Genomic DNA, 11,609 nt, shown 5'->3' with positions numbered 1-11,609 from the left:
GGATAAAAGGGGGTCTTTTATGGTTGCTGTTTCCAACCGGGATAAAAGGGTCCCCCACGAGTTAGTATAAAAGGATTGGATCCCCTATATAGTTAGATGTGGTGTGTAGGTGGGATGGCAAGAAAGCTATGCGCGAGGCTTGAGGTCGTGGATTCGAATCCCACGAACCGCGCACGCGCATATTTCGCGTGACTTGCGACTTGCGGCCGTGTGGGGGGCTTCCCTGGGACCCCTCGGGGATTTATTTATTTTGCAATTTTTTTTTGCAAAACCATTTATCACGGTTGGTATTACTAACCGGGATAAAAGGGGGCCTCTACCGCGCCTGGCGTGGCAGCCCATTTAGTCACGGTTGGTATTATCAACTGGGATTAAAGGGTGTCTTTAGTCCCGGTTGAGGGACCCGGGATAAAAGACACCCCCTTTTGTCTCGATTGCTATATCCTGGATAGTTTTTCAAGAGATTTGCACCCTTCCAACCGGGACTAATACTTAGTTTTCTACTAGTGCCTGGCCCTATGAAGGACGCGGGCTGAACCATGTTTGCTCAGATCCGGTGGACTCGCGATTTTTAGTCGTGGTTGTGGTTTAGGTTGTAGTTTTTGCATTCTAACTCTTACACTCTGAACAGTTTCGATAAGAGATTCATGTAGTGCTATTCCTCTCAACTTGCTACTACCAAATGAGATCTAGATTGGAGCTCGATCTGAGATACGACGGATAGACTTGCCACTCGTTTCACGACCGTTGAGAGGTGGACAGGCACTCGTCTTTATGGATTTGCAAGAATTATGTAGAGATCAATCATATTGCAGTCACATCTACTCTCTTCGTTTGAAACTGTAAGTCGTTTTGATTTTTCTATCGTTATGTATCTAGATATAAATTATGTACAGATACATAGTTAATACTATTAATCTATAAAAATCAAAACGGCTTACAATTTGGAATGGAGGGAGTATATGGAATCAGTGGAAGATTTTTGCATCTCAAGCTCTCAACGGGGCAAGGTCACAGCCCAAAATGTCACAAGCCCACACAACTACTTCAAAAGCTGAAAGAAGGACGGGTACTACAAGTTTACAAACGCATCATTAGTAAGAGACGCACAACTAGGCCGCCACAAAGCCCACAAAAAACAAATACAAGGTCTGGTCATGGTATACAAATACAACAACGAACATGGAGAACTACACCATGCATATGGCCAACACGTACGTCCGTCGACCGTCGATCGATTATTATTAGCCCTTCGGCGCCAGGGGGCACGGCCCGCTGCCACAGTTGTTCTTGTCGTTGGAGCCCCTGGAGTGGCTGGGTCCCTTACCAGTTATCGTGGCGTCGTCTGGCGTCGTCGCCGGGCGCATGACCACCTGCCAGCCGCCAGCACGCGGCGCCGCCGCCGGCCGGTGGTCATCGGAAGGCGTCGGCCTCGCGGCAGCGGCCGGGGAAACGTCGACGACGAGCACCAGGATGACGGCGAGAAGAGCAAGTGCCGCCACGACATGCCTGAGCATCTTGGCCATGATCGATGGTTGCCGGTTGGTATCACCGCCTGCGCGGCAGTAATTATAAGACACGCAGCGAGAATCCGGAGAGCACGTGTACGTACGTGGTTTCTCTCGACTCCAGCAAGAGATTATCTATCAGCAGGTTTCTACTTCCAAACGAATGCCAAGTCGATCGTCTGTGCTTTGAGAGGACGAAAAATGCCGGCCGGAGGTGGCGTCGTGCAATCGTGTCGTGAGCCTGTGAGCTAGCTGTGCTGGTGTACAGTACGGATCAATGCATGCACGGGGGGCCGTATATATAGTAGGTCGTAGAGGAAGGGGCAATGATAAAAAACAATCCAGAATTTGCCTAAGAGCTTGAAACGGTCAGACTTTTATTACACGGTACGCGGTGGTTAGCTAGGAAGCGAAAAGGGACACCAAGAGACGACTGGCTAAAAAGAAGCTCGGAAGGGAGTACTATACTTGCGCCGTTGCGCGCATGCATGCATGGCTCCGTCCGCCGTTGACTCCTACCACCTTTTTCTGACACGTTGACTCCAACATTGCGGCAACTACTACTGTAGACAAACTGCTCCAGATCGCTCTCGTTTGTGTGCTGTGTCATCACGCGGTTTAGAGCGTGCGTGCTTTATCTTCGGTTGCTCCCCACCGACCTGACACCAAAGCACAGGAGACCGGCTTGGCCAACCTTCGTGCCCAAGGCAGGCACTCGCCGAGTTCTTCTTCTTCAACCCCGGACGTGCAATCTGAAGCATGCAATGCACGGAGGGCAGATAAGGAACTAATTAAAATCCCTTAGAAAACAGGTTTTGCGTGTCGCTGGTGAGGCAATGTTGAGGTTGAGCTCACACTTTTGTACTAAAAATGAGATTCAGTCTGTACACTCAGCCACCTATAAAAGTTTAAATAAAATTTTCATTTTGTTTGTCTTGGTATAGTTTACGTTTTGGATTCAAATTTGTGGAATGATAACTTGTGATTGTACCCTATGTTAAAAAAAATATGTTGCAACTTTTGACGATTGTGTTCTTGGTTAGAGACATATAAAACCAATTTAACCATCCAGATAAGAAATTAAATGGAAAGTAACTATGAACACTTCATAAAGTATGCACGAAATTTGAACTTAAAAGTCAACTCAGAAAAAAAAATACAAATCCCATTATGGTGGCTCCAACAAGTTTAATAATTTGTGAGTAAAATAAAGAAAATTTTCATAAATAGAGTAAAGTAAACACACTAAAGTATCTTTTTTTGACACAACAGAATAAATTATCTTTTTAATTAACATAATAAATTATCTAGTACAGTAAAATCGACTGCATCCGTAAGGCTGCTGAGTGCTGCCAAGCGGCGGCCCGCTATATTGGCCCAACTATATATGATAACCGATATAGAATTGGGGATGTATCAGCCCGGCCCATTTGAAAAGTTCTCATGCACACAAACACAACAAAGGACAGGCTGGGCCCTGAATTGCCGAAATCACCCCGACATATTTTCTCTCTCTTTTTAATTTAGTTTGATTTTATTTTGTTTTAAATGCACGGGCTAATATTTTTAAAAGCTATTGAATCTAAAAATTATTTAGAAATTAAACTCCCAGCTAATAATTAAAATTGTTTACCTACTTCTCTCTTATTTTTTCAATACTTCAACATAATACTCATACAGATATGTACTTATCTTTATCATTAATTAGTAATTACTGTATAAACCGTTTGATCCACATTCACGCTTTTTTCATTTTGTATCGTATCTCAATATATTGTGTTTAGCATAAAAATCAATATTTTCCATCAATTTCTCATATACATGTATAAATGGTCTATATAGTGACACTCGTCATGTGTATATACTTTAACTTAGTATTTCTATATTAACAATGACATAAATAGGTAATTTAGAATCATATATTAGTTTGTTTTTTATGTTTCTGCATGATGCACATGAAGATAATTAGATTAAGATTTAGGTGTTTACTTTATATTATTTCTAATAACGACATAAGTGGGACTTAGATACAAATTTAGAATGGCATTTTAAATTATGCTTTATAATGATACGTATGAGTAATTGGATGAAGATTATGAGGTCACTTTAAATTATTTTTTATAATGGCCGATCTCAATAATTTAGATATAGGTTTAGAGTTTATTTTTAAATATTTTCATAATGATAGTGGTGGGTAACTTTTTAGAAAATATAATAGATCAATGACTATGATTATTAGAGTCTACATGATTGGTGTTTTGATGTTTTTGATTTTTTTTAAATTTCTAGGATTTTTTTTCCTAGTGTGCCTCGTGGGAACTAATGCAGAGTCTCCAATGAAAAAATGAGACCACGTTGCTACAAAACTACTACCATGAGCTACATCTCATTTGTTAAATATTCAAACACAATACTTATATAGATATATACCTATTGTCTTCATTCGATTGTGAGTTAGTAATTACTCTATAATATTTTCATCTACATTAATAATCTTTAATAATGACATACGTGGGTAACTTAGATACAAATCTAGAATGGTATTTGAAGTTATATTTTGTAATGATATTAACTTTTCACTTCGCATCGTAGGTATGCGCTTGAATTTGTTTAAGGACCCTAAGTTTACGCTATAATTTTAACATAGAAATCTATATTCTCATCACTTCCTTTATATCTTTATAAATGGTGACGCACATCATGCATATATATCTTAGTTATTATGTCATATGCCAATAGTGTAAGAAATAAACGATTTAGACTCTTATATTGCTATATATTTTTAATTAAGGTGATTGGATTCAGATGTCGGGTTACCGGATGTTATTTTTAATTATGGCATATGTGGATAATATAGATGCAAATTTAAGGGATTGCTTTAAGTGTTTTTAAGTGCTAGTGGTGGGCAATTTAGTTGCAAATTTAGGGGGTTATTTTAAATATTATTTATAATGGTATGAGTGGGTAATTTTGATGAAAGGTACGAGTTACTTTAGTTAATTTTATATAATGGTAGAGATGGGTAATTCATATATGGATTTAGTGGGTTACTTTAGACTATTTTTATAATGGTATAGGTAGTTAATTTTTTAGAAAACATAATAGATCCAATGGCTATGATGATTTGAGTCTTCCAATTGATGGTCAGATGTTTTATTTTTTTAGTGAGAATTTTTAGATTTTTTTTAGAGTGTCCACCTGGAAATAGTAATTGAAGATGGTAGCGCAGAGTGGAGCTGGAAGCAAGAACCTGATGGAATCAAGAAGACGACAAGCAAGAATCTGCTACGGAGCGATCGTGGCGACGCACTATTGCACTGAAGCTCTGACCCTGCACAGTAATAGTAGTACGAAGCAATGCTTGTCCTCTTGTCTCTGGACCCATCGCTGTGTCGGCAGTCGGCACACGGTGGTACTCGTACTGTGATAACCTCACGTGTGTGATTAAATCGGACCTGTCACGTACTCGCACTCGCAATACGCAGCGTCCAATGATCAGCAGCGGATGGCCAGCTTTTGCTAGCTTTGCTCTGCTCCTCGCGTGTCGTCCCTCTGGCCCTAGTCAGTCTATCCATCCACACAAGCAGCACAGGAACAGCTTGTCAGAGCCCATGCACGCAGAAAAGCAGAGGACACAAGCATGGGAACTCATGCAATTATGCTCGGTGCATTTGGCATGGTGGCGCTTTGGTCAAGAGCTGAAGACAGCGGCATGAGCCCAGAACGCACTGCCAAAATGCCAATAGCCCAATATCATGACATGCATGATTCCAGCAGCACCACAGCATGTGCCTTCAAGCAGGGAGTGACCTTGATGCGTGCATTAGCAACCAATGCAGGCGTCAGTCAAATGATGCCCAATCCATCGATGGATAAACATTCTTCAGTCGTCAGCACGGGTGACTGAAAGTCTGAAACTAACCCTTAATATAAGTTCTCAGATGGTTACAACCTCGGTTGCATGACCTTGCCTAATAAGGATCTCACTACTTCCTGGCTCAAGACACTACAGCTACTTCCTGCTGTCAGTTCTGGGGGCCGGCCTTGAGAAACTACTTGCTAGCTACTAGTACGTAATGGTTAAGCTGGGGCAACACTGAGATGGTGTCCACTCCCAGCATCTAATTAGCTCACTGACCAACGCTAACGCTAGATCATTTCACATCATAGAACTGCAAGAAGAGGCCTGTGACGATGCTTGCAGGCAATAGGCGATCGGCGAGGCTGCCTACAACCCCGTCTCCTTGAAGCTCCTGGTGAGCCAGATGGCCGTCTCCCTGGGCGACACCTTCTCGTCGGGGCCGAACGGCTTCAGCAGGACGCCCAGCTCCTCGTACCGCTCCTGCTGCAGCAGCTGCGCGCTGAACTCCAGCAGACCCTCCAGCGCCTCCGCCCGCTGCTGGTACGACGTCGTGTCGAACCGGCACCGCTGCTGCTGCTGCTGCTGCCGCCGCCTCGACGATCCCGACGACCCGCGGCTCGAGATCGCCGCCGCCGCCGCCGTGGCGTTGTTGCGGCCCGTGGACGAGTCGTCGTCTTCTTCGTCGCCGGCGACGCTCCTCCGGCCGTTGTCAGCGGCGGTGGCGCGGAGCGTCTGGGCCGTGCACTTGTCCTTGGTGATGGACCGGTCCACGAACGAAGGCGTGGCGGGACTGGCCGCGGAGCACGACCCGTGGGCGGATGATACTGAGGGCTTGTTGCTGCTCGGGAACGGGGGCTCCTCGTAGGAAGCGAGCGGGAACTCGGCGATCCTGTCGATGCGAGGCGAGTTCACGGAGACGTCAGGGGACTCCAGCTGCTCCAGGATGCTGATGCTGCTGCGCTTGGGGGTCTCGAAGACCGGCAGAGGAAGCGACGCCCTGCGGGCAAGTCGAGCGCTCCTGTTGTCAACTGGTGTTGTTGAAAACTGCTGGAAATGGGGAGAACACAAGTTTCAGTATCGAGAAAAACTGTCATTTCAGCGCATATAACAAAATATCGGCTGTTTGAAAGAACATTAAGAGCACACCTAGATATTTCGCATATGTAGATTGAGTTTCACTACTGGATACATACCTCAATATGACTTGTCCTATCATAGGATGCTTGCGTAGCTTCTAGCCGGTTCTTCAGAGTTGTCATCATCTTCCATGGAGTTGTCTTTGGGGTCCTCATGATACTCGAGGTCCTTGATGCTACGGTTTTACTAGTAACCTCCTCAACCTGACTGTCATCAACAGATAGCTCTTTGACACCCTTTGTGGTGGTGTAGTCCTTTATGCTCGGAATAGAGCTGATGGAATTCCTCTCCGGAGAAGGTTTGCTCAAGGTTACTATCCTTTCATTTCCCAAAGAGTTCCTCCTGCCCTTGCTTCTGTAAACAGGTTCTCCGGCGAATGTCATTCTCTTTTCACTTGGAGATTGATGGACATGAATCATGCTGCGAGAAGGGGAAGATTTCAAATGCACTTGCAGCACGTATGGTTGTAGATGCGGGTGTTTCAGTAGTTCAGCTGCCTGCTCAAGACAGTGATGCAAGGATTCATATAGGTGTACATATATTATTGTTGATGAATTGATTGGTAAGAGGATTATAAGTAACTACACTTGGCCTGTGCTCTGGACTTCTCCGCAGCATACTCCTAACGAGTCCCCGACTGCAAGAGGCGGTAAATTCTTTCAGAAAAAAATGCTACAGTCAAACTAGGGAAATTGAAGAATAAACCAGGAAACTCACAATGCACCGGAATATCTTGTTGGCAAAGGTGATACAATCGACTTGGTAATCTTGTTAATAAGGGCTTGCATATCCTGTCGAAAAACAATCAAAGCAGAAATTGTTAAGCTGGAAGGTTACCAAACCTTTCAGATAAGGAGTTCAAAATCTATATGTATCTTCGAAATTGAGTCAACTAAAACATTCACTAGCACCACATAGATGAAGTCGTTTGATAATTTAGTCAATCAGGAAGCTCAGATAACACATAAAGCAGCTAATAAAAGCATTTTCAGAACTTACGAAAGCTTTAAATGCAGGTCTGAGTGCAGCCATTTCATACATGCAGCATCCTGAAACAGAGTGAACCGGGCATTACAGTCCAACCGATAGCTTCAGAACTGCAGGCATGAGATCTCTTACATTTCACAGATACCTTACCTAGTGACCAAATATCAGATTTGTTACCATAAGGTATATCAGCAAGAAGTTCTGGGCACATGTGGCTCGGTGTTCCTACAACCTGCATCAGGAGCATAGAGCCAGATGTTGTGACTAAGAAATGATATAGTGAACGGAAGCAAGTGAAGAGGTGTGTTGTATGTGCTAACCGAAGATGCTAGGTCATCAGGGGTCAATATTTTCGCAAGCCCAAAGTCTCCTGAATTTGTTTAGAATGCAAATTAAATTGCTCCATACATTATGTAACTTGCTAAAAAAGCATGCTTGTACGAAAGATAGCTGACCTACCAAGTCTTATATTCTGGTCCCTGGTTAGAAATATATTGGAGCACTGCAGCAAATACAGATCAGCTTCAGAAAACATATATTGAAACATTGTGCAAGAGAATTATGATACTTCAAACAGAGCAGAACTCTTACCTTCACATCACGGTGAAGAATGTGATGTGCGTGCAAATAGTCAAGAGCCATGAGAAGCTGCACTAGCCACTGGCAAAGCTTCTGCAGAGTGAGAAAACAGCTCTCATGTGCATGACTTTGCTACCAGGAACCACCCAAAAATAAATGAACAAAAATTAAGTCATGAACTGTACCTCCTCAGAAAAGTGGGTATCATTAGCTCTTTTAATAGCTTCCGCCCTGGTAAAAGAAGGAATATGTTAGTGATCAAAATGTTCCAGAAAGTTCAATGATGGAAGGATTAACTGCATACGTTGCCTCAGAGAGATACATACATGTCTCCTCCCTCGCAATACCCTATAACAATGCAAACGTAGCAACCCTGGAATTGAAACATAAAGTGCAAATTATGTTAATTCATTTTCCATAGTATCAAATTGGTCAGAACACACATAAAAGAATCGGGGAAAGTCCTCCACAAGTTTTATTTCAAGATTGGCAAGCTCTGTATATTTGATGCATTAGGTCTATTTCTTTTTCCTAAATACTCTTACTGACCTTATCCACCCATGAATCCTTGTACTCCACAATGAATGGATTCCTCACTGTAGCAATGAGCTGCATCTGCATTGGTTTTTCAGTTTTGCATAAGTGTGCTAACAACACACGTATCAGAAAGCAGACGATTTCTAAGTTCAGATCTCAGTTGGGGGGAAGGATAAGCAATAGCATCATCATGAATACACTAGTTTGTGGGAAACCAAACCCTGGCAAACACTAATCATTCTGTACGAAGAGTTGACCTTCACAAGCCATTCTTAGTAAACAAAAGACTTGCGTGAATCATAACTAGGCACAAATTGATCCACGCAAAGCAGCAGCTGCATACCTCCTGGTGGGCAGACCGGCGAGTGCGGTCTGTCTGACGTGCAAGCCGGATCTTTTTCAACACATACCTGCACAAGTTCAGACTCCCAATGATCAAAGTGGACTAAAGATGGTGATAAAAAACAGTGAAAGCAATGTGCTGGCCTCACTTCTTCTTCTCCAGCTTGTGCCTGACCAGCAGAGCAGAGCCAAATGCTCCTTTACCGATCTGCTCCAGCACTTCATACTGATCCATGGCTGTCTACTTTCAGCAAGATGTTTTGTCCTTCTATCCTGCAAAGAAATTCAAGAAATCAGAAAGATTTTTCTTGGCATTTCTGTGATTTGGACCAAACAAAAGGAAACCTAACCAAAGAAAAAACTCTACTTGAGAGCGCAAAGATTAATCTTTTGCTCTTACGGTCAGTAAATTCGACAAGCAGGTGCATTTAAGCATCCTACAGCTTCATTATTGCAAGGGTAGTACTAGAACGCAGTTAAAAAGCAGGTGCGTTTAAGCATCATACAGCTTTTGACATCTAGTAGAATGCAGTTATAAAAAAATTACAGATCGCAACTTTAATGACCTAATGGCGACAAATTTTAATAAGGATACAGTGGTGCCAAAATTGGTGACAGGAGAAAATAAAGGAAGTACCGCCACGTGAAGCTAATTGAACTTTGTGACAAAATCAGCCGACAATGCTGAAGCTCTCCATTTTCCTGAATAGGAAAATGTGAAGCTTTGAACCCCAAAATACCAAACTGAAGATTGAAGGCCACAAGAAAATGCTAAAGACTAAATCTTGAAAGGTTAAGGTTCCCCGGTTTCGAAAACCAAAGCATACAACTCGAAGGAAAAAAAAATTCAAACAAAGAACTCAAATGCCAACCCCAAAAGGTCAAAGAGAGCAATGTTGAGCAGCAAGAACACCTCGGTATACCCAACGTGACCCTCCAATACCAATTCCAAGAGCACACCTAAATCACCACAGGAAATCTTGCAAGAGAAAGAACTGAAACCCAGAAATGAGATATTGACAGGCAAAACTCACCAAAACCCCCGGAATGGCAGCTGCCGGCTCCGAGAACTGACCCCTGGAACAGCTATCTCCCCAGGGAGCAAATGCAAGAAGCGGAAGGGGAGGAGGAGAAATCCTTGGCGGTGTTCAGCTTACACACACAGATCTCGGCGCATTTGGTGAGAGAGACGGGGACTGGGGGAGTGAGTTCAAACTTCAAACCCGCTGGTTGCTCGGAAGCTCAAAATTTTATATGGACAAAAAGGAGGAAAAAGGCGAGGGCGAGAGGGAAAAGTATTCGGAAGAGGAGAGAGAGAGCGCCATGGAATTGGAAGCTGTAGAGACTAGAGAGAAAGCGACAGGGGAAGAGGACAGGGAGAAGAGGGTGGAGGCGGGCGGTGTTTTGCTGAGGCCAAGGTCAAATATGTGCTTTTGAATTCTGGCAATGTGTTTTGTGTTTCGGCGCGTTTGGTTCCTCAGCTTAAAGTTTAGTCCATATTAATCAAATATTTGAAGGTTAATTAAGAGGATTAAATATGAATTAATTATAAAACTAATTGCACATTTAGAGGCTAAACGGTAAGACGAATCTATTAAACCTAATTAATCCATCGTTAGCAAATGTTTACTCTAGCAGCACATTGTCAAATCATGGACTAATTAGGCTTAATAGATTCGTCTCGCCGTTTAGCCTCCATCTGTGTAATGGGTTTTGTAAATAGTCTACATTTAATACTTCTAATTAGTATCTAAACATTCGATGTGACATGTGCTAAAAATAAGCAGCTGGAACCCAACGCCCCCTTAGTCACTTTATGCTCGTGCTGTCGTGCACGGCTCGCTTTATGTATTAAGGGCCTGTTTGGCTTCACCAACAGCTCCACCGCCAGCTTCTGGTGAAGCACCTTGCAAAAGGGTTTCATGGAAGAAGCTTCCTAAAAATCCGCTCTCGAAGCTTTTCGAGGGAGGGGAAGCTAAAAAAAATTAGCTCCCCTCAGCTTCACCCTCGGACGTGGGGGCATATGACCCTTTTGCCCACCGAGCGATGCAGGGAGGCGGGGGAGGAAAAGGGAGGCACGATGGAGAGCGGCGGCGTGGGGAGGGACGGTGCAGCGTAGTCGGCGAGCGGTGCGGCACGGGCGCACCAAACTCCTCATCTCACCGCGCAAGACTCCCACGCCGAGCGCCCGAGCGAGAGCAAGCTGTTCTCTCAGTCTCCAATGGCGCGGCCACAACAATGGTAGCGCGGCGTGCGGCAGCGCCAGTGGGGCTCCTATGCGGACTACACTCGCCGACGGCTATGCATTTGATTGCTTTCTTGAAGCAATCGATCCATGGCGTGGAGCTAGCTAGCTGATCGTGGCGGGTTTCTAGCTGACTGTGGCGGTTCCCCTCTGGTTGCAAGAAGATAAAGGATCTGGCTGGGCACCGATGAATGGATAAGAAAAGGAGAAATTGGGCACCGGTGATGGATAAGAAAAGGAGAGAAAGGAAAAAATAGGAAGAAAAAAAATAAAAAAGGAAAATAAAAAAGACAAAGGGCATTATAGAAATTTCGTATTTCTATCTAAGTTGAGTAGAAGCTATTTTACCAAACGTTTTTGTTAGATAACCCGAAGCTAAAAAACTGGTCTATCGGAGAAGCCACAGCCGCAG

General features: G+C 43.7%; 1 protein-coding gene across 3 annotated transcripts; it reads right to left on the bottom strand.

Annotated features, from left to right (window-relative positions):
* Positions 1-5,408: 5,408 nt before the first annotated feature.
* LOC117835092 (serine/threonine-protein kinase Nek2) lies at positions 5,409-10,474 on the bottom strand. Of its 3 annotated transcripts, none has more exons than XM_034714456.2 (15): positions 9,987-10,474; positions 9,102-9,225; positions 8,954-9,020; positions 8,623-8,688; positions 8,400-8,446; positions 8,259-8,304; positions 8,086-8,166; positions 7,954-7,996; positions 7,815-7,864; positions 7,645-7,726; positions 7,507-7,556; positions 7,225-7,298; positions 7,093-7,144; positions 6,564-7,004; positions 5,409-6,414 (listed from the first exon to the last, which is right to left on the bottom strand). In XM_034714456.2, exons 2-15 carry the CDS (start codon positions 9,185-9,187, stop codon positions 5,737-5,739), a joined length of 1,863 nt encoding a protein of 620 aa, XP_034570347.1. In that variant the 5' UTR covers positions 9,188-9,225; positions 9,987-10,474; the 3' UTR covers positions 5,409-5,736. The 3 variants fall into 3 exon arrangements, with proteins under 3 accessions (XP_034570347.1, XP_034570346.1, XP_034570345.1); XM_034714455.2 differs by having other exon boundaries at positions 5,409-6,417; positions 9,102-9,220; positions 9,987-10,467; XM_034714454.2 differs by having other exon boundaries at positions 5,409-6,417; positions 9,987-10,465.
* Between the last annotated feature and the right edge of the window lie 1,135 nt (positions 10,475-11,609).

Source organism: Setaria viridis, chromosome 9 (assembly GCF_005286985.2).
Source record: "Setaria viridis chromosome 9, Setaria_viridis_v4.0, whole genome shotgun sequence".
Classification (NCBI taxonomy): Eukaryota; Viridiplantae; Streptophyta; class Magnoliopsida; order Poales; family Poaceae; genus Setaria; species Setaria viridis.
This window is presented reverse-complemented; position numbering and strand designations above follow the sequence as displayed.